At 28.5% G+C, this 22,883-nt stretch overlaps 1 protein-coding gene across 1 annotated transcript in view; it reads right to left on the bottom strand.

The window, feature by feature from the left end:
• Positions 1-22,883, bottom strand: part of LOC117168250 (basement membrane-specific heparan sulfate proteoglycan core protein-like) — a 1,113,250-nt gene that overhangs the window by 1,034,593 nt on the left and 55,774 nt on the right. Inside the window, exon 2 of the mRNA XM_033353751.1 lies at positions 18,668-18,789. Coding sequence (XP_033209642.1) covers positions 18,668-18,789 — 122 coding nt within the window. The remainder of the gene's footprint in view (positions 1-18,667; positions 18,790-22,883) is intronic.

Here is a 22,883-nt window from a genome sequence, read left to right as displayed (position 1 = left end):
ATCTAGTCGGGAGTGGTGCTGACTGAAAACAGATGATTTGGAGCGATTCGCGCGCCATTTGTTGGTCATTCTAAGGACTTATTGAACTACCCTCGTAGTTGATTTTTCAAAGAAAAAAATAAATTTTGACTGAAAGAGAAAATTTTATTTTAAGTATATGAATTTTAAACCAAATTGTTAATTGTCAAAGCTAAGAAGACAAAAAAGGAAAGAATTTTCAACAAAATAATGAAAATTTTCGCAAAAAACGATGATTTTAAAGGAACTGTCCAATTTTCGATTAAACGAGATAACTTCCATGAAATATTAAAAATTTCACCTACTAAATAATTGAATTTTTCAACAAAAGATTGATTTTCTATCCAAATAGTCCAATTCTTAACCCAAAGATTTGCCTCTTTATTCAAATTGTAGAATCTTTAAATGAAATATATTAATTTTTAAAGAACAGCGGATGAACGTTTGAAAATATGCAAATTTTTAACAAAATGGTTCATTTTGTTCCAAGAAAAATAAATTTTCTGCCACAGGAATCTTTAATCCAAACAAATAAATTTTCAAAGAAAGTGACAAAAAATGATTAAATACCAATAATTGAAATTTTGACATAAATTTGTAATTTTCGGCGAAACAAGATTAATTATCAATTAAGTGATAATTCTTTAAAAAGAAACATTAATTTTAAACCAAGAAGATGACTTTTTTACACGGTAGCATAATTTTCTATACCAAAAAAGATTTAATTTCTTCAAAATGCATGAATCTCTAAGAAAACAGTCAAAGTTTCAACTGGAAAAGGTAATTTTGAAACCAAAATGTTAACTTTTTAACTGAAAAAGATAATTTTCAAACCACAAATAAATTTTTCGTTAGAAAAATATTTATTCAATCAAAAATAGAATGAATGTTAAAAAAAGAAGTTCAATTTTTATCTAAGTATGGCTCTTCAACTAAAGGGTATCATGGCATAACCACCAGTGTTGGGTAGTAACTGGTTAAAAGTAACGAATTTTCTTTAAATGTTAAGTTACTTGTAACGTTTTCAGTGACTTCATTACTTTTTGGAACAAGTAACTGTAACGTATTTAGTTACCATTTTCCCGGTAACTTTAAAAATTGCGCGCGTCGAGGAAACAAAAGATGAACGATTTCGCGCTTGCGCGCTGGTTTTTATCTGCTTTGTAAACAAGCAAACTTTCATTTTAATCATATTGCTTTAAGGCCATGTGACGAGAGGGTCGCATCACCAAACCTGGTTCTCAATTTTTCTGTCCCAACTTACGTCTAAACGGAATGAGGAATCACTCTGAAAGTTTAGGAAATGAAAAAGGAGGTAATAAAGCCCATGCCTCTGCTTTTTTCCGGAGGAAATTTTGAAGGAAAAAAAATTCTAAGAAAATTTAAGTAGAAGTTAGATCTGTGCTTTTCTGACCCAACTTACGTTGACACGGAAGAAGATATCGTGTTGAAAATTTGGCACGCTAAATAGAGGGCACGAAGAAATATGTCTCTGGTCCTAACTAATTAGTATCATAAAAAAAGTTTTTTTTGTAAGAGAAATACCGACCGTGCTGTGGAACAATGCAAAGAATGTTCAATTTTGTCAACGGGCTTACTATAAGGTTTATATTCAGCAAAGTGGGGCAAAACAACCTAACTTGGTCAAAAACATTCTACACCAATAATCGAACAACTAATGTTTTCACTTTTGATGCAAAAAAAAAAAAATAAATTTATATCATGAAATGATTAAATAATACGTGTCTGACATACGTATCAGTTGTTCCAGAGCAGCACTAGCGCAGCGAGTAGACAATTTCGAACTTCTACAGGTCTGTGGGTAAAACAGATTGCATGATTACCTACAGAGAAAGTTAGAAGTTAAATTTCTGCTGTAAAGACTAAATGTGTCCGTCGATAATCATTATTTTCATGAATAAACTTTTTTCTTTCCCCAACTCTTTGTAAGGCCACAAACGATCCTTTAATATTTATTAACATTTCACGCAAAAAATTTCCGCGTTATTCAAAATTTTATTTTTCGATATGGATAAAAAAATATTGATCTTAGGACTGACTTGATCAGCTGTTATACTCATCACATGGCCTTAAGCGAAACCGAAACTTCGAAATGGAGTTTTGTCGGATTTAACAAATTTTAAAAAAGACTGATAAAAATGTTTGACAAAAATAACGGCAAAGAAACAAATAATTCTGCTGATCTAGTGATTGAATTGCTCGAACCACCAAAATAACCTGAAGAAAATTTTGTTCCTTGGCCAGGTTATGCAGAGTTCTTCGATTTCCACTCGAAGGAAGGGAATACTTACGAACTACAGAGCAAGTTTTGTGTGATTGCAAAAATTGTAAGTGGTTATATTTTGAAGTATAATGTGGTTGTTATATATAATTAGGTAATATTTAGAGATTATTTTGATTCCGGATATTATTCGTTAAAAATATATGTCTAATAGATTAAAATTCTTAATATTTTCATAGAAATACGTTTACCATTGTATATAGGATGAAAATAAAATCGAACACCTTTCAAAATGCCAAAATTTCATGACCTCTAACTCCGGCAAATTTTCGACCAAACTTATTAGAATTTTTCGGGTGAAGTATTATTCAATAAAACGACCCAGTGGGCACAAAGTTTGGCGACGTCGTTACGACATCTTTACGACAACTTTACGACATCCTATGTCATTGTCGTTAAGGTGTCTTTACGATATCGTAAATAAGTCGTATAATCTGACGATGTCTTTACGATATCGCAAAGACACCGAAACGACATGGACAGAGAATGTCGTAAAGATGTCGTAAAGGTGTCGTGAAGCTGTCGTAACGATGTCGGAAAGGCGTCGCCAAATTTTGTGTCCACTGGGTAAACCTTAATCAATATTTTTTTATGATTAACGTTAAGTGTAAATGTTAGTTCTTCGCTGATTGATTTTTGGGTGCACTGTGAAAATTGAGTGACAAAAATAGTCACAACTTAAGGGCATGTGATACTTTGAAAATTATCGATTATACCAATATAAGATTTCAACGGTTTTTGCCCTACAAAAGTAAATATTTTATCTTAAAAATTTGGAGAATGATAGCGAACGTGCCAACTGTACTTAACAGTGGTACAGGATTAATTTTATTTTTTTCCATTTTTTAGAATGTCGCTCCATTTATTGGACTAGACGTCGACCGTTTCGATTCTAATAATTGGAAAAAAGACAAGCGAAAGGCATAACGTGGTACTGGAAACGCTAATGAAAATTGCCTTTCCTCTGTATATCGGAAGTCCCAAAGCAATGTCAGTAAAAACAAGTTTGGTAGATTCGCAACAAGCACCCCCTTGTAATCAAATCTCTGTCGATTTCATTTGCAGTGTGTTTTGAGCTGATCGATATTCTCAATTTTAAATACGTAATAATTGACTTATATTATTCATTAATTTGATATCAATTGTAAGTGATACGTTAATTTTAGTTTATTCCCGCAATAAGGGGTGGTTTAAAAATTACGTCACGCCATTTAGCAGTATTTTTATAAACTTCCCATTTCCTTCTTTAGAGAATAGGGGAATACATTCTTCTGAATAAAGATTTTGGACGATGAAATATGAATTTTTAACATGAAAATTAATTAATAACTACGCAGTTGAATTTCTAAACAAATAGTTTAACATTAAAACAAAAATTATGAATTTTTATTCAAATAATTGAATGCTGCATTTTTGACCAAAAAGTTGTATTTTTGAAATCATAAAAAACAGTTTTTCAAGACACATAAATTTTAAACAAAAAAGTTACGTTTCCACACAAAAAGGTGCATTTTGAAGCAAATAGTTGAATTTACAAGCCAATGTGACAAATGTCTTAGAATAAAGTTTAATTTTAGTTACAAAATAGTTTAATTTTCAAGTATAATTAATATTTAACATCATCCAAATTATTTTTTAAAAGTTATAATTTCGACAGCGTAGTCGTATTATCAAAAAAAAAAAAATTATTAAAAAACAAGATTTGATACCTGAACCAAAAAAAGATTTTAATTTAAAATTAAATACCAATAATTTAGAATATCAACAAAATTTTGCCAAACAAAAATCTGAACGAAAAAGGTAACAATTTACATTTTATCAATAAGATTTTCAATTTTAAATAAGAAACAGTTAAATTCAGCCAAAGGAGATAAGTTTTCAATAAAATAGTTGAATCCTCAACCAAAACATATTATTTTTGGTCCATGATTTGCATTTTAAACAATTGAATTTCTACCGAACGAGCTGTAGTTTTAAATTAAAAAGAAAAAAAATTATTTTAAGAACAATTAAATTGTTAACCCTATCAAATTTGAACAGAAATGGAATATTGCAATTTTCAGTTGAAAGATTGATTTGCAACCCAAAGAGAAACGAATTTAAAAAAATAAATTCCTAACTAACGAAATGACTCTTCAAAAAATCAAATGCAACATCAACTAAGTATTTTAACTTTCAAAAAAATATAGTTCAATTTTCAATACAATAATATAATTTTCAATACAATACTTGAATTTTTAACCATATGGTTTATTCTTAACCTACAATATGCTTTTTAAACATCAACAAAATTCATTACCAACCAAACAGTTACAATGATAGTTAAATTCTTAAACAAATAGTTAAACTTTAAACTTTGAAAAAAATTGGTTTTCGTCTCATTTTATTTAACTGATTTTTAAATTTTTAATATTTATTCTATATCCTCATTGTTATACATGTATTTACTTCACTTTTTATCACGTCTAAAAATAATAAGAAAAATCTAAATGTTCAATTGAATGAATTAGCATTAGAATTTTCTATTAAAAAAAAATCTTTCTTAGAGTAAAAGCAGTAAAGGCTTAAAACTCAAATTTTTCATATGAAACAAATGCTTGTAAATTTATAATTTTTCCTAAACATAGTTAGAATGTTCTATTTAAAAAACAGCTTTGCAGGAGTTAAAATGGCAATTTCTACAAAAAGAAAAAACTTTTTCATTCGAAGAAAATGGGTCAAAATAAATCTTTTGACTTCATTTAAATAAGTTTCTCAGGCAATTGCAAACAAAAATTTACTGTAAAAAATTAGCAAAAAAGTCAGGCAACACGAATCGAACCCAGACTATCTGGTAACAAGTGCAAAGCGTTACTGCCTAAATCAAACCAAAAATATGATTTCTCCTGCCGAAAAGTTATTTTTCATCTGCATAGTAACACGTATTTAAGGAATTCAAGAAATTTAAGAAATTCGTGAAATTCTCTGAATTTATGGAACTCACGGAATTCGAGAAACTAACAGAATTCAAGAAATTTACAGAATTCAAAGAATTTATGGAATTCACAGAAGTCAAGAAAGAGTGACGCCAAAATATGCTGTTTTTCGCCTATTTTCTGTACCTCGCTAGCGACTATACCAGTCGCCACTAATTATAAAATCATTTTTCATTGTATTTTTTTCTAGAAAATAAGCCTTAGAAAAGTAAAATCACTTATTTTCTTGATTGATAAGGGGTTGATGTGAAAAATGATTTTATAATTGGTGGTATTTTCTATTTTTTAGTTTTTTTGCCTTCTCAACCCCAAAATAGGGATGATTTTGTTTAAATTTTTAAGAAACAAAAAGCGATGCTAATCTTGATTTTCAATTACGAGTAATTTGTTCCTTGTAACATATTTTTATATTTTTTCACCAGGTCGCTAAGGAGGTCCAAAAAATTGGCAAACTTTGACGTCATAGAATTCACGGAATTCAAGGAGCTCAAGGAATTTCGCTAATTCTGGAAATACAAGGAAATCGTGAAATTCTATGAATTTCGTAAATTTCTTAATTTCCATGACTTCCATGAACTCCTCGAATTTCATGAATCCTGGGCATTACATGACTTCTGCGAATTCCGTAAATTACGTGATTGCAGTCAATTCCGCGAATTCCTGAGTTAAAGCGTATTCCGTAAATTCCATGAATTTCGTGAATTTCATAAATTCCGTGAATTACGCAAATCCGTTGCATTTCTTCGATTCCATGAATTATGCGAATTTCGTGTATTCCTTGAATTTTATGAATTTCTTAAGTTCCTTGAAATCCATGAATTCCGCGATTTCTGTTAGTTTCATAAATTTGGCGAATTGCATACATTTCGAAAATTCCATGAATTCTGCGAATTTCTTGAGTTCCTTGAATTCTGCGACTTCTGTGAATTTCATAAATTCCACGAATTCCATAGATTTCGTAAATTCCTTCAATTTCATGAATTCCCGAAATTCTTTCAACTCCATTAATTTTAGAAGTCTTGCAGAAGTGTTGTAGAATTCCAAACTTTTTAAACAGTGTACCATAGTGGCGGTTACTGGTTGACAGAATTAAGGGCCTTTCCACAGTCAGTGCCGGATTTACCTTTTACGCCGCCTTACGCCACCCAATAAAAAGACCACCCTTGGTCAATGCTAATTTCCATAAGATGCAATGCACCATGTAAAAGAAAAAGTTTCCGTGAATACGTAAAAAAAACTACAAAATTGTGAAGATACTTATGTTATAATTTTAGAAATTTGTCAACATAATATTAAGGCCATGTGATGAGTGGGTCACGTGACCAGATTCCTACCTTACCGTTAGCTTTTTTATTTTCCAACTTATTATCATACGAAAAACTACATTGAGTTGAAAATTTGGGATACGAAACAACAAGCACTAAGAAATGTGAGTCTGGTCCTGAATTTGTATAATAATAAAAAAAGTTTTTTTTGTAAATAATTATTTTTTCTTTTTTCATAATTAATAAAATTTAAAAGCAGACCCATCTTCATTAGTGCTTCTTATTTATTATCCCAAATGTTCAAGTCGATGTTGCGCTTCGTGTGAAAAGAAGTTGGGAAATAAACAAAGTTAGGGTAAGGTAGAAATCTTGTCACGTGACCCACTCGTCACATGGCCTTAACGATACTAATTTTCCAAACTTTGATATTTGCTTATCCAAACTTTCAGCATTTTCTTTAGTTTCCTGTCGGTATTCACATCCGGTCAATTTAACTCTTTTACTAGACAAAAGCTATAATTTTTAAATTAATATTATAAAGCGAATACAATTTACATAATTTCATGCGGTAATTCTGGCTTATTTTATTCACAATCGTCAATAATAATGCGTATTTATCAATCAGTTTGTGATTTCACTGTCCACTGTTAGACCTGTGTGGAAATAAAGGTGCACTCTCATGCAATGATTAGTGATACCAATGTGGGCGCCTTTTGCTTCTGCGTTCACCGAATTCAAGGCATTCCAAGAATTCACCAAATTTATTATATTCACGAAATTCATAACATTCATGGAATTCACAGAATTCATGGAAATGAAGGAATTTATTAAGTTCACAGAAGTCACGGAATTTGCAGGATTCATGAAATTCAAGAAACTCACGCAATTTATGAATTTTATGGAATTCAAGGAATTTACAAAATTAATAGAAAGCAAGGAATTTAGAAAATTCATAAAAATTACGAGATTCCTGGAATTCATAGAATTGAAACAAATCGAGAAATTAATGCCATTCATGAAATTCACGAAATTAATGAAATTTAATGAATTGAAGGAATTCATTTAATGAAAGGAATTCATGAAATTGAGGGAATTCATGGCACTCAATTAACTGGAGGAATTCAAGGAATTCAGCGAATGTTGGAATTTGCGAAATTCACCAAATGCACGGAATTCGCGGAATGACAGAATTCACATTATACGGTTAATTTATGGAACTGACGTAATTTATAGAATAGGCTTCATTTACGAAATTCGCGGAATTAATTGAATTGAAAGAATTCATGAAATTCATTCAAATAAAGGAATTGATGGAATTCACGAAATCCACGGAATTCATAGAACTTATGGAATTCACTGTATACGCCTAATTTAGGGAACTCATGGAATTCATAGAATATTCTCCATTTAAGGATTGATGAATTCATGCAATTCGCGTTATTCACGGAATTCAATAAAATAACAGAATTCGCATAATTTATAGATAAAAAGAATTCTTGGAATTCATGTAACAACCGGAATTCACCGAATTCATTAAATTCACAGAATTGTAGGGATTCAAGGATTTTACGGAATTAATGAAATTCGTGTAAGTCCACGAATTCCATGTATTTCGTGAATTCTGTGATTTCATTGAATTTTATTAACTCATTGTATTTTATCAATTCCTCAAATTTCATCAATTCCATGAATCACATTGTTCACTTGAATCTTATGAATTAGTTAAATTATATGAATTTCTTAAATTTCGCAAACTCTACGAATTTATTGATATTCATGAATTTCGTGATTTCCATTAATTCCATGTACTTCATGAATTCCGCGAATTTCTTAATTTCCATGAATATTTTAGATTCCGTGAATTCCTTAAATTCATAAATTGCCTGAATTCCACCAATTTAATTAATTGCGTGAATTTCATAAATTGGAGGAATTTCTGTAACTCTTCGAATTCCGTATATTCCAAAAATTTCTTAAATTCCGGGAATGCAATTATTTCCATGAATCTCGTTAATTGCTTGTATTCCGGCTATAGCGTGAATTCCAAAAAGTCCGTAAATTCCCTGAATTCAATTCATTTCATGAATCCTATTAATTCCGTGAATCCCATGAAATCCGTGAATTCCGGGCATTATATGAATTCAGTAAATTCTGTGAATTCCACGAATTCCCTTAATTCTATGAATTCTTTGAATTATATAAACACGCTCGTTTTTCACTAATAATCATCATAAGTTTGGCTCCATTAAAAAATCAAAATTTTTTCGCCAGTAACAAGTGTTCTCAGAAATGATTTACATTTTTTGTTGTTGTAATTTTTTACTTCAACAGGTGTCGAGATATCTAGCTACTAAATTTGTATTATAAAATTCCAAGACAAGTAAGATAGCATATCAATTCCAGAATTTGGAGACTACAACATTGTTAATGGCAGCGTTACCTTACGTTTCGGACATAAACGTTCAGTGCATGGAGTGGAAGTGTTAATCAGAAATTTTTAAAAGTGCAGTGAACCTTACTTTTTAAACCAATGGCGGAGTTCTACTGATTGAATAAGTGATGTCTTATTGATTGTCAGTGACACAATTCTGGCTGATTAACCAGCGAAATTTCACTGAAAATCATTTAGATTTCACTGGTTCATTTTAGAAATTGCTATCCATATGAAAAATTATTCATGTGGTAAAAAAAATTCCCACCTGGAAATAACCCCATTTGGCCCTATTACAAGTCAAACACTAATCGGGTTATTAATTTTGACAAAGTATCCAGTCGGGGACTAGTCGGAGACTAGTTGGGCTTTTTCTTGTCAAAATTTCAATCGGGGCCTGGTCGGTGGTTGGTCAAGGGCTGGTCGAGCCTTTTGGTTCACTAATTTTCGTACGGGTAATCTTCAGGCTCTGGTCGGGAGCTAGTGGGGCTCTGGTCGGGTTATTCTTATGTGTGAGTTTTCCGCGAGGTCTTATCAAATGAGGTAATATGTAAAAAAGCGTAATGATTTTTTTTATTCGAAAACACTAAGAATATACTTAACAATAATTTTGCATAGTTTTTTGGAGAAAAGGTTTATTAATATTAAAGTCATCTCAAAAATTTTGAATAAATAATTATTAAGCTAATAATTTTGTAGGAAAACCAACTTTTTATGAAAACAACGATCAAAATCTACAAAAAGACGTAATCTTATTTTTTGTAGTATGTTTTACAAAATTGCGAATTTCTATAAACATTTAGAAATACCTTTGTATGGAATTTTAAGAAAATCTATATTCCAAAAGATTCATATAGATGTAGGTCAAAAGTGCGCCGGAAGTTATAAGACTCTAAATTTGTATACATGCTTATTTTTAAATTGATCTGAAAGGTTCGCCATATGTAAATAAAGTATAATCCTTCAGGTAGTTGAAATTAGAAAAAGAGAAAAAGTTTTTGATTAATCAGTGAAGAGCAGTATACTAGTTGTAAATTATTCAGCACGGTACAGTTCAGATTTCGCTACCACCTTCATTTTAGTCTTGCGGTACTGGACTGGTAGTTTTAAAAAGATCCGCAAGAGCATAAATTAATGTTACATAAATTAATGCATTTTTAAGCGTAAGTTATGCTCCCTATTAAATCTTGGGTAAATTTTATCACTTTTAAATGTTTCAAAAAAGTTTATGGATATTTCCGTAAACAATAACTTTCAGGGAATATTCCACAAATTTTGGGGAGTTTCGTGAATATTCCACACGCATGTATTATCACGCAACCCCTACTAGTACCCGATCAGGTCCCGACTAGGATGAGTCGTGTCACCTGACTAGCCCCCGACTAATCTACCGTGACGCTACTTTTCGAGGGCTAGTCAGATAAAACGAAAAGCCCCTGACTTTAAGTGGGGTCAAATGGTAGGGTACCAGACTAGTTCCTCCTTTGGATTTCTACACGAGACAGGTCAGAGGAGCATTCTATTTGTTTCAAGACAACTTTTTCTCTGAGTGTGCGTATTTTCCGATATAAGGATTTGAGGTGGCCAATTATTGGGGGTGGCCAAAGTTTGTACCGAATGCTTTATATTGGTTCCTTCGAAATGCATTTGTAGAGTTTCTTCGTCAGAACCGCAGACAATAGTTCGTATTTCGCGTACTCAGGAATCAAAATTCTCGTCTGACTCGATACAATCTCGCCAAGATTGCGTATCAGAGGACAATATAACATCGTTAGGATGCCGTTCGCTCTAACCAGTGACATATTATGAATAGGGGAAGACAAATCAGGACCAGACATACATAATTATACCAGCAGAATGCGCAAGCGTTACATGTTCACCCTCTTTTACGCCTTCATCAACCCGGATAGAACAGTTTCATTGTAATAATACTAATTGCAAAGGGTCCTAATCTCTCAGGACAAGTACCGTAATCGTCCAAATTTCTGACAAAATTCAGACGTCTGTTCTGAAAATAATGGCTCGTCATAATTACATCCTTCCTCAAAATTTAACCAACGACGTTTATTAATGACTAGCTTTTGTCGAGTCTTTTCTTTTGGAAATTTATCACAGGAAAAAATGTGGAAGTGAAATTGACGCGGAAATTTTTTACTTTTAGGCTATCTGTAAAATATGTAAAAATTTTTGGCTTTTTGACCTCCTCCTTTACTCGGAAGTCACGTAGCTGTTGGATAAAGACGAATTTTACATCTGAAAATACTTTAAATTTCTAAAGATTTAAGTCGAAATATATTGAATTTTTAATAAAATAGTTAACTTTCAAAAAAAAAAAAAATCTACCTGATTGGATGATTTTTCAACACAAATAGAAGAAATAAAAAATAATTTAAACAAACAGTTGCGTTACATTTCAATTAAGAAATATATATTTTCAACCAAAAAGAATAACTTTTGATATATTTCAACACAATGCATGCATTTTTTACGAAATATTTGAATTTTTAACTTATATAGTATACACAATAAAGGCATAAAAAAAGTTAAATTTTTTACCAAAAAATTTGATTTTTCAACTAAAAAGTTTAATTCTTAACCAAAAAGATAAATTTTCGATTCAAAGGATTAAAGTTCTACAAAAAAGACTCAAATAAGATACATGAATGCCTAACAAAATTATTTAATTTTAAACCTAAAATGATGAATTATCTAAAATAAGTGAAATTTCCAATCCGAAAATATGATTTTTCAACCAAAAAGATTAACTTTCAACTGAATAGTTTTTTTTCTATCAACATTTTCAATTTCCAAGCCAAGAAGATTAATTTCTTTTACATAAAAGTTAATTTACCAGAAAGTTCAATTTTATATTATAATTACGAATCTATAATAATTTTTTTTCATGGGGCAAATCACCAGAAGCATGAGTATAAAATATAAACTATTTTAGTTAAATGAACGTAGAAGCTTCATGAAATTTCTTTAAAACAATATAATGAGCTCATAAAAATGAGTATCTTGTTTTACAAACGTAAAATTTTATTATCTACAAGTTCTTCAGGTCTTTTTGGCTTGAAATTTCAACAATTTTATTGATATTTTTATTTCGATTATTTTCAAATTTTAATTAGAATTTTTGCTCTGATTTCACATTTTGGGGTTGAAAATGTAACTTTTCGTAGAAAACTCATATTTTCAGTTTGAGAAATTAAACTGTTTTGTACAAAATTCATATTTTCGACATGAAAATTTAACATTGCAGAAAACATTTCAACAATTTGGCAGAAACTACAACAATTTAGTAAAGGCAAGTTTTGTTATTTGGTAGAAAGTTTAACTACTTCGTTAAAAATTCAAATTTTTAGCTGAAGATTTATCATTTCTGTTAAAATTACTCTCTTTGGTTGAAAATTAAGCTATTTTGTTAAAAATTCGTTTTTCTTTTTAGATGAGAATAAACTATATAAATTCATACTGAATATTTTGTTTATATTTTCTCATAATAATTTGAAAATTAAACTATTAGGTTAAACATTAATTTATTTTGTTAAAAATTAGTCCTTATTGGTGAAAAATTATTTTTATTTTTTGAAAATTTAACTATTTGGTTAAAAATTTATTTATTGTATTAAATCTTCGTCTTTTTTCTTTTGGTTACATATAATTGTTCTTAATCTATAATCTTTTCTGTTAAAATATCATCTATTATATCTTTGTTTAAATTCATCTTTTTAAGTTTAAAATTAAACATCTTGTTTAAACTACTTTCCTCAAAACTCCTTATTTTCTTTAAAAAATTCATAATTTTAGTAGAAAATTCATTTTTTTATGAAAACGGAACTCTTATGTTTTAACTCTTCTGTTTTAACTCTTCTGTTAAACATACAAAGTTTTTCGATAGATGTTTTTTTTTAATTTAACCATTTGGCTGAAAATTAATGGATTTTGTTGAAAATTTTTAAAATTTCAAATATTTTTTTGTGTAGAAAAAAATGGTGTGGAAAACATAACAATATCAAATTTTGTGTAGGAAATTTTTGGTCCAGTTGGCTGATTTTCCGCATTTCCAATTAATACATCAGAAATCTGCCCAGATGGCGCTAAGATTGGTAAGTCTCAAAATAGAAATGCTATGTTAGTAAAATATAGAGCTCAACCAACGAACAACTATTGAACTAAACTTCCGTATTTGCATCCTTGCACATTATTTCTGTTTTTTGAAATTATAATGCGATTCAAATTTGAGAACCTTAGCAAAGACATTATGATTTTCTTTTGTGATGTGGCTAAAGTGAGTATATTCTCTGGTTTAGTGGGCGTGTCACTTTTTATAGAGCGGCATTTTAAACCGAGAGAAGACCCGATTAAAGATCCTCGCTCTGAATCCGTTAAAATTGCAGATGCGGGCAAAATTTTAGGGGCAAAGTACGGTATTGGTATCTCTTGAAAATAAGAGCATCTGGGTATAAGGTTTTTTTTATTTTTTGTGACAGGTCACCGTCACGGGCCAGCTCTGCTTCCGGGGTAAGGCCCGAAAATTTAATTAATTTAATTTTCGGAAGAAAAATATGGATTCCTATCCCAAAAGGACAAATATACAACAAAGGAATTTAGTTCATAAGCTAAAAAATTTAATTTCTTAGAAAAAACTAAATTTTTAAATCTAAAATGATCAACTATTATCTATAAACTGGTTAAACTATTTTCCTTAAAAGGTGAAATTTTTAACAGAGCAGATTTTTTTTAACAAAGAAATGGTGATTTTTCAATCAAAGAAATGAATAATCGACAAAAAAATTTTTTATTAAAATACTTCAACTTTCAACTATCTAGTTCAATTTTTAACCAATTATAATGAATTATTAACGAAAAGTGTAATAGTTGATACTCTAACCGAAAAATTAAATTTTAAATAAAAAACAGTCGAATTCAACCAAAAGATGATCACTTTTTAACAAAATAGTTGGATATTTAAGCCAGCCAGATATATCTTAAGTCGAAAAGTTGCATTTTTAACTAGAGGAGATTAATTTTGAACAAAAAATTAAACTTTTTACAATGTAGTTCAATTTTTAACTAAGTGATTAAATCTGAACTCAGAATGATGATTTTCTTACAAAAGAATAACTTTTTATTCAAAGGGGTGAATTTTATATCTAAATCAATAAAGTTCAAAAAAATGTTTAAATTTTTAAGTAAGGGAAATGACTTTTTAATAAAATACTTGGATTTGTAATAAAATGATTGAAGTCTTAGGTGCAAAACATGATTTCTAAACCAAAAATATAATGGGGAAATTTTCAATGAAAAAATTAAATTTTAACGAAAAAAGATTAAGTTTTTATCTATAATGACGAATTTTTTGTAAAAAAATGTGGGAAAAGACAGTTGAATTTTTCTCTCAAAAGATAATTTTTTAAGAAAACGGTAGGATTTCTAACAACATAATTCAATGTTCCAACAAATAAGGAAATTTTTAGGCAAAAAAGATATACTTCAAAACGAAAATTTAGTAGTAGCCTTTTAAATTAACAAGGATAAACTTTAAATCAAAAAAAGTTTTATTTTCTTAATTGGTTATATTAATTCAATATTCACATTGATGTAAAAAAAAGAGGTAGACTCGTTTTTAAAAATTTCTATACTACAAATCAGACAATTTTAATATAAATCATAGGAAACTAGTAAAAGAATACAAAACATGAGGGCTATGATTTCAATTTTTTTAAATAGGAGTATACAATTTCAAGCCTTCTAATTCGTTTCTCTTAAAGTTAAGTTTATCATAAAAAATTAAAAAGTTTGTGAAATTTGAAATTCAATTTAAAAATTTAAAAAGCGAAAATTTGGTCCGTTTCAAGTTGAAATAAAATATTTAAAAATATTTGAATCCTAAATTAGTATATAATATGGAACTGACTATCAAGGATTTCAATAAAAAACTTTGAAATTTAGAATTATCTAGTTGTATAAGTGTCTTAAAATTAATTATAATTGAGATTAAAACTATTATCGATATGGAAGGATTTAAATTTAAAAATTTTAAATTATTAATGTTATAAATTAAAAATTAAACATTTTTCCAGGTCATAATCCATGCTTATTTTCAACAGAAAGAACACGAAGAACCTTGAGGAATTTTTTAAAAATTGATACTAAACGATTTATAAAACATTAGAGAAACTAGTATCCACACAAAACCTGGCTTAATTTTTAAAAAGTCGAATTTATTTTTAACCTAATTCTTTGACCTTCTTGCTTTTGAAGAAATAATTTTATTTTCGAGATCTCAATAGTCAATCTTGTTTAAAATTGAACATTTAAATCTATAAATGTAAAATAAAGTTAGAAAAATGTTGAAGATGAAAAAAATAATAAAAAATTATCATATAATGTAGCATCATGCGATATTTAATGTAATGAGATAGATTTTTTTCCTGAAATATGTTGTTTCTCTGAAAAAAATCACTGTCCTTTTCACAAATAAAGGTCAAAGAATTTTAAATATTTTAAACCTCCAAAGTTGTATTATTCAGAAAACGTTAAAAATAGGATCATTTCTGACTAAAACATTTTAAATTATTCAATTTATACTCGAAGCATTGGCAATTAAAAAATTCCAAATCTTATTAAAACATTAAAGCATTCTTAAATTATGATGTTGAAACTAAGTCGTTCATTTTGTCTAAATTCCCTCCATTTTTTTAATTCCTTGGAAATTCTTGTCTCTTTGTGGAATTCCCTCGATCACCGGAATTAGTGTAATTCTCTGAATTCAAAAAACTACCTGAATTCTTAAAATTCCCTTATTTTTCAAAGAATGCAAAATAATTTATATAATTCAAAAGCATTGAATGAATTCATAGGTTTCAAAGAATTCCAAATATTTCAGGAATTTAGATGAATAGGAGAAATTCGGAATTTCAGAAGAAATCAGAATTTCTTCAGAATTAAGGAGATCCAGATTTTTCTAGAAATTCGGCTGATCTAAGGAATTCAAGCAATTAAAGAAATTTAGAATATTCTCGGAATTCAGAGAATTAAAAATATTCAAGGATTTCAGCTGATTTAAAGAATTCAAGGAATTTCAGAAATTCAGAATATTAGAGGAATACGAGGAATTACGAATATTTGAGGATTTTGTGTAAGTCAGCAAAATAAAATATTTCAGGATGTTCAACGAATGTAGATAATTTCAGGGATTTCCTATTATTAAAGCGATTTCAAGAACAACGCAATTTTCAAAAATTTAGGAAGCTCAGAAAAAATGTTATTTATGGAGTTTAATAAATTGTAAATATTTCAGGAATTTAGAAAATTAGGAATATTCAAGTATTTCAGAAGATTTAAAGAACTCAAGGAATTTCAAACATCAGGATATTTGAAGAATTCCAAAAATAACGAATATTCAAGGATTTCAAGTAAGCCAGCAAAATAAAATATTTCAGGATACTCGAGGAATGTAGATAGTTTGAGCAATTTTCGATTATTGAGGAAATTTTAGGAATTAAGATTTTTTAAGAAATTCAAAGAATTTAGGAAATTTAGAATATTTCAGGAATATAGGGAATTACGAGTATTCAAGGATTTCAGCTAATTTAAAGAATTCGAGGAATTTCAAAAATTCAAAACATTTGAGGAATTTAAAGAATTACGAACATTAAAGAATATTCTAGAAACATAGATAATTTTAGAGATTTCCGATTATTAAGATAATTGAAGGAATTTTCAAAAATTTAGAGAATTCAGAATATTAAAACATTTTAAAAATATTCGAGGAATTCAGGGAATTACGAATATTCAAGGACTTAAGCTGAATTAAAGAATTCAAGAAATTAAAAAGATTTAGAAGATTTAAGGAATTATGAAAATTCCAAGATTTGATGTAAGTCAGCAAAATTTAATATTTAAGTATATTCGAGGAATTTACATAATTTCAGGGATTTCCGATTATTAGGGTGATTTCAGGAATTCTAAGATTTTCAGAAATTTAAAGAATTCACACAATTTAAGAAATTCAGAATATCTCAGGAAATCAGAGAATTACGAATATTCAAGGATTTCAGATGATTTAAAGAATTCAGGGAATTTCAAAAATTCTGAATGTTTGAGGAAATCAAGGTGTTACGAATATACAGCGAAATTTTAAGAATCCAGATCATTTTGCGGATTCATGATCATTAAGGCGATTTCAGGAATTTAGAGATTTTCAGATATTCAAAGAATTCAGAAAATCTAAAAAATTTAGAATATTCCAGGATTCAGGGAATTACAAAAATTTAAGGATTTCAGTTTATTTCAAGAATTTAGGGAATCTGGAAAATTTATAATATTTTTAGGAATTTCATAAATTACAAATATTCAAGGATATTCGAGGAATGTAGATGATTTCAGGGATTTCCTATTACTGAAGCGATTTTAGGAATTAAGACATAAAAAAACTCCGAATGTTTAAGAAATTGTGTGATATTTGTGAAATTTAGAAAATTGGCTGAATTTAGTATACTCAAGGAATTCTTGGGATTTTAGATAATTAAAGGAATTGAATAAATTGTTGAAAATGAAGGAATTGAAAGAATTAATAGAATGCAGGAAGCTCTAAGGATTCCAGGAATTTAGAATATTCCACAACTCTACGAAATTAAGAATACTCAAGAAATTCTAGGAATTAAACATATTCAAAAAATTCATAATATTAAGGGAATTGAGAATTTTTAAGAAAAAGTTAAGAATTTTACAGAATTTGAAGATTTTCTGATTGGGAGAATTTAAAAAATTGATTGAACTTAGAATATTCAAGAAAGACGAGACATTTCAGGGATTTTGGAGAATTAAAGGAATTGTATGAACTGTTAAAAATGCAAGAATTAAAAGATGTAATAAAAAGAGAATATCCTAAAAATATCGCGAATTTAGGGATGCAGGGCATTCATAGCATTCATCGAATGGCAGGAATTAAAAAATATTCAATGATTTAAAAAATTCGGAGTATTTCAGGAATTCGGCGAATTGCAAATATTCAGTGATTTTAGGTAAGTCATAGAAATTAAATATTTCAGGATATTCGAGGAATTCAGAAAATTTCAGGGATTTGTGATCATGCAGGAAATTCCATCAATTCAGAAATTTTCATGAATTTAAAGAATTCATAAAATTCTAAATTTTCTGCGAATTCGAAACATTCAGGGAATTCGGAATATTTAAGGAATATATATTTAAGGCTTTGAAAGAAATGAAGAAATGCAGAGACTTTAAGGAATTTAAGAAATCATTATTTTGTATTTTGACATTTTTTGACATTTTTTCGCATTGATTTATTTATTTTTTCTTACATTAACATAACATCTAAAGTCAAAAAGGTTAAATGCTTTCCCTTTGTTCTGAGTATTTTAAGTACTACAAAACTGAAAAGTTTTAAACTGGATGAGTAAAAAAAAACATGGTAAGTTGGAGGTCAAATATATTTATTCGAAAAATATGATTTTCCTATAATTAATTTTACTTTATTGCACAATTTCAAATATTTAAGATTGGTTCCAAATAATTTCATGCATGGTCAGTTGAAAATTATTATTTTCTTACCAGACTTGCACTTTTTACATTTTAAATAACAAAAATTATTAAATAAAAATATTAGTAATAATCAGAAGTGGAAATTGATCAAGAAGAACTTTACCTGCACTTCTGACAGTGGGCGAAATTAAAGGGTCAGCACGCAGCACGTGCGAGCCTCCGAGGATCGCCAGCAGCAGTCTCAAAAATCTGATAGTAGCCATTCTCAGATTGCCATGAGAAAACCTGTAATAAAAAAATCAATCATTATATCAACTCATTTCCAAAAATTCGAATTGCTTCATTTCAATCATTTATAATTTTCCGGGTGATAATAACAACAGTATTTTTATCTTTACCAAAAGCATCGAAAGTCAAAATCACCAAACTGAAAATAAACAAGGTATCTACTTAATGGATGATTCTAAATTCCCCGTGAATTAACGGTTTTATCAAGGTCAACTATTAACTTTTTCTTTTGATATTTAAAATAGTTCAAAGTATTTAAATAATGTGAAAATATTTTTAGAGACTTCAAGAGATTTCTAAACATTTTTAAATATTTACGGGATTTGTGAATTGGAACAGGTAAATTTTCAAAAGAATTATAATTATAAATTTGAACAGGGACATTTTTAAATTCACTTAATCTAAATTAAATTTAGAATTATCTTGCAAACTTTCCGTTCCATGTGAACAACCCCTGTATAAACTGAAAATTACAATTATTTTATAACATTTTTTATGATAAGTAATAATTCAATTTACTGCAAAAATTCCTTGTTCCAAGTTAGAATTATATCAAATTGCAAAAACTTCTATCATGATTCAAAAACATGGTATTTCGATTTTTTAAGGCTTTGGAAAGGTGTAAAAATACCAAAATTCCAAGTTTATTGCCGAAATTCCAAGTCATAATTATAATAATTTGAAAAATGTTCTCTTTTGAAATTATTACAAATTCAGACTTAAAACTATTTTTTTCGTTTTTTTTTCTTTTTACAAATTAAAATTCATTTTATTTTCTAAAATTTCCTTTCCATGTAAAAATTCTTTTTTTACAAGGAAAATTTTAATTTTTCTCGAAACTACTTGTCCTGAAGAAAAAATTAGAATTCTTTCTTTAATGTCAATATCATATTTATTTGCAACCTTTTTTAATTATGATGCAAAAATAAGCTAAATCCCTTTTTCTGAAATTTAGAAAAGAGTATTTGCGAAATCTTGCAAATTTTTATTAAAAAAAAATTAGTTTTGCATTGAAAAATTATGATTTGTAACAAGTAATTTTTAAATTGTGACGAATTCTGAGTTGGAACGGGGATTTCATTTAAGTTTTCTTTATTAGAATGAGAATTAAAATTAATTTCCGAAATTCTCTGTGCAAAGGCAGAAATTCCAAGTCTCAAAAAAAAATTTTCTTATAAGGTCAAATTATAATTCTGCATGAAAAATCATTGTCATAAAGTAAGAATTATCATTTTTAATGAAATTTCTTGTTCTAAAGTGAATTAAAATTGAAGTTGTCATTTAAATTAAAAATACTTAGTTTTACCTTAGAAATATGAATCTTGTATAAATTTCCCTGTTTAAAGTTATAATTATATTACTTTGCAAAATTTTTCTTATGATTAAAAAATTTTTTAATTTAATTTTGTTAAGGCTTCGAAAAGAAAAGTATAAAATTCTGACTTCAAAAAGGGATTTTTTAATTTCCTTTCTGTCGAATTCATTACCAGAATTTTGTTTATATTTCATTTCTTTATTCCCTGTCCAAACTGAAAATTACAATTATGTTATAAAATTTCTTATTATAAGTCACATTTAAATTAATTACCAAAATTCCAACTTCAAATTATATTAATTTGCAAAATTTGCCTATTATCTTTCAAAAATACGTCAGATCCTTTTTTTCTAATCTTTGAAGAGAAAATTTTAAATTCTGATTAAAAACAGGGATTTCTTTCTTCTTATTAATTAGAATGAAAATTATTATCCAAAATTTCGGTTTCAGGTAAAAATTTGTACTGAAGCAAAAATTATAATTACTAATGAAATTTCCTGTGCTGAAATAAACCTAAAATAAAAATGAAGATTTTTTACGTAAATTCTCTGGATAAGTCACAATTACATTTCTTTCCTAAAATTCTTTCTTTTATTCGAAGATTATATTTATTTGCAACCTTTTCTATTACAATTCAAAAATAAACTAAATCCTTCTTTCTGAACTTTATGAGAGATAAATTTCAAATTCTGGCAAATTTTTATTTTGGACAAGATATTTCTTTTAAGTTTTTTTTTTATCTGAATGAGAATTAAAATTTATTTCCGAAATTCCCTTTTCAAAGGTAACAATTATCATTTGAAATCAAAATGATCAGTTGTATCTTAGAATTATGATTCTTTTATGAAATTTCCTTTCCACTATTTAAAATTACAATTTTTTCCGAAAATGTACTGTCGCGAAGTCAAAATCCTATTCGTCTCTTACAAGGACCCAATAATTATTTAAGAGATTCCCTGATTAAAACGAAAAATTATAATGCTTTCCAGAAATTCGAAGTTCTATCTCAGAATTACAATTTTTTTTAAAAATTCAGTGTCCACAATTCAAAATTATCATTCGTTACTAAAATTTTGCGTCCCAAAGTCAAAATGATGACAAATTTTTAATAAATATTCCGTGTTTCAAAATACTATTACAGTTATTCCAAAAAATTCCTTAATCGAAGTCAGAATTATATCTATTTGAAAAATGTTCTATTGTAAAGTAACCCCCTTTTTCTAAAATTGAAAATTTTTATATTCTGGCGAAATTCGAGTTCAGATATTCCTAGTTTCTAGTCAAAAAATTCTGTGTTCAAAGTCAAAGGGAATTCTCTACAAAAAATCCTTTTTGTAAACTGAAAATTATATTTGTGAAAGAAATTTTAAATTGTAAGGTAAACCTGAAATTAAAGTTATGATGCATCACAAAAATGCCCAGTTGGACAGTTAAAATTATGATTTTTAAAATAAAATTTATTGTTGAAATTTCAAAATTTGGAAATTTCCTATTCTAGCAAATTTTTGTTTGCGAAAAACAGTTATTTCTGCATTAAAACAAATGGCGACTTGTCCAAAAAAATTCGAATCATGGTGAATTCAGATTTGGAAAAAATGGTTGTTTAAGTTCCCTTCATTTAAATTAGAATTATAATTAATTTCCAGTAATCTCTGTTCGAAAGCAAAAATTTCCTGTTCTAAGGCAAAAATTACATTTTCCAAGTGAAGTTGTAATTTTTCACGGGATATAATGAACGTAAATTAAAAAATATAATTCTTGAAAAAAGTTCCTATTTAAAACCGAACCTTAAATTTATATGATAATTTATTACAGAAATCCCCACTTCTATCTCCAAACTATAATTCCTTTAGAAAATTATGCGCCACATATTCAAAATTATAATTATCAGATGAAATTTTTTTTTAAATTCCTAGCACCGAATTACAGTTTCGGTTTATTTCCAGAAGGCGTTTTTTATTATGAACTTTTCGAGCCTATTTTGGATGGATAGAAAAACTATTTTTTTATGTTTGTACATGATCAGTTTTTGAATTTAAATATTGAATAATGTAGATTGCTTCTTGATGATCTTATTTACGATTTTTTTTTCTCAAACAGTAAATGATCTACTTAGGCCTCAGTGGTGTAAAGCGGCAACGCCCTACTCAGGTATTGCAGTGATGGCGGTTCAAATCCAGGCTCAGGTAGATTTTTTTTCGTTTATTAAAAAAATAATACATCAGTATTCAAATTTATTCATTGCTCAAAATAAAAAAATAATTTAATGACCGTGGCGAACAAACTTAACATCAATGTTTAAATTTATTATTTAATTACCGTTTCAGTAAAAATTTGAATAAATAAAGCAAAACTTTCACTACGTGATTAAATTTTCGGATTACGAAGTTATGCACCTTTTGACAACTTCTTCGAAGCAATGATTCCTCAATCGGAGTTCCCCTATTCAACTTTATCTCACCCTATAGACCCTCGATCGTCACGATTTTTCTCCCCCAACTGAAAGCTGAGGTCTGCACTCTTAATAACCGACAGCGGGAAAAACTCGACGAGATGACGAACTCTCGTTCTGCGGACGAAAGAAGGATTCAAGCAAACTTTTCCGAAATTTTCATGAAGGAGTTTAAATTGCGAGCACGTCCTTTCTGAGGGCTAACAGAGAATGGGGTCACTCGGACCCCAGCGGCCTTTCTCAGCAGACTAGTTCAACTAGTTATCTCTGCATAGCTTCCGGGACACATTGGTGGTCATTCAAAATTACTTTGCACTGCCAGAG

Source organism: Belonocnema kinseyi, chromosome 2 (assembly GCF_010883055.1).
Source record: "Belonocnema kinseyi isolate 2016_QV_RU_SX_M_011 chromosome 2, B_treatae_v1, whole genome shotgun sequence".
Classification (NCBI taxonomy): Eukaryota; Metazoa; Arthropoda; class Insecta; order Hymenoptera; family Cynipidae; genus Belonocnema; species Belonocnema kinseyi.
The sequence above is the reverse complement of the archived record's forward strand: the minus strand, read 5'-3'. Positions and strand labels throughout refer to the sequence as shown.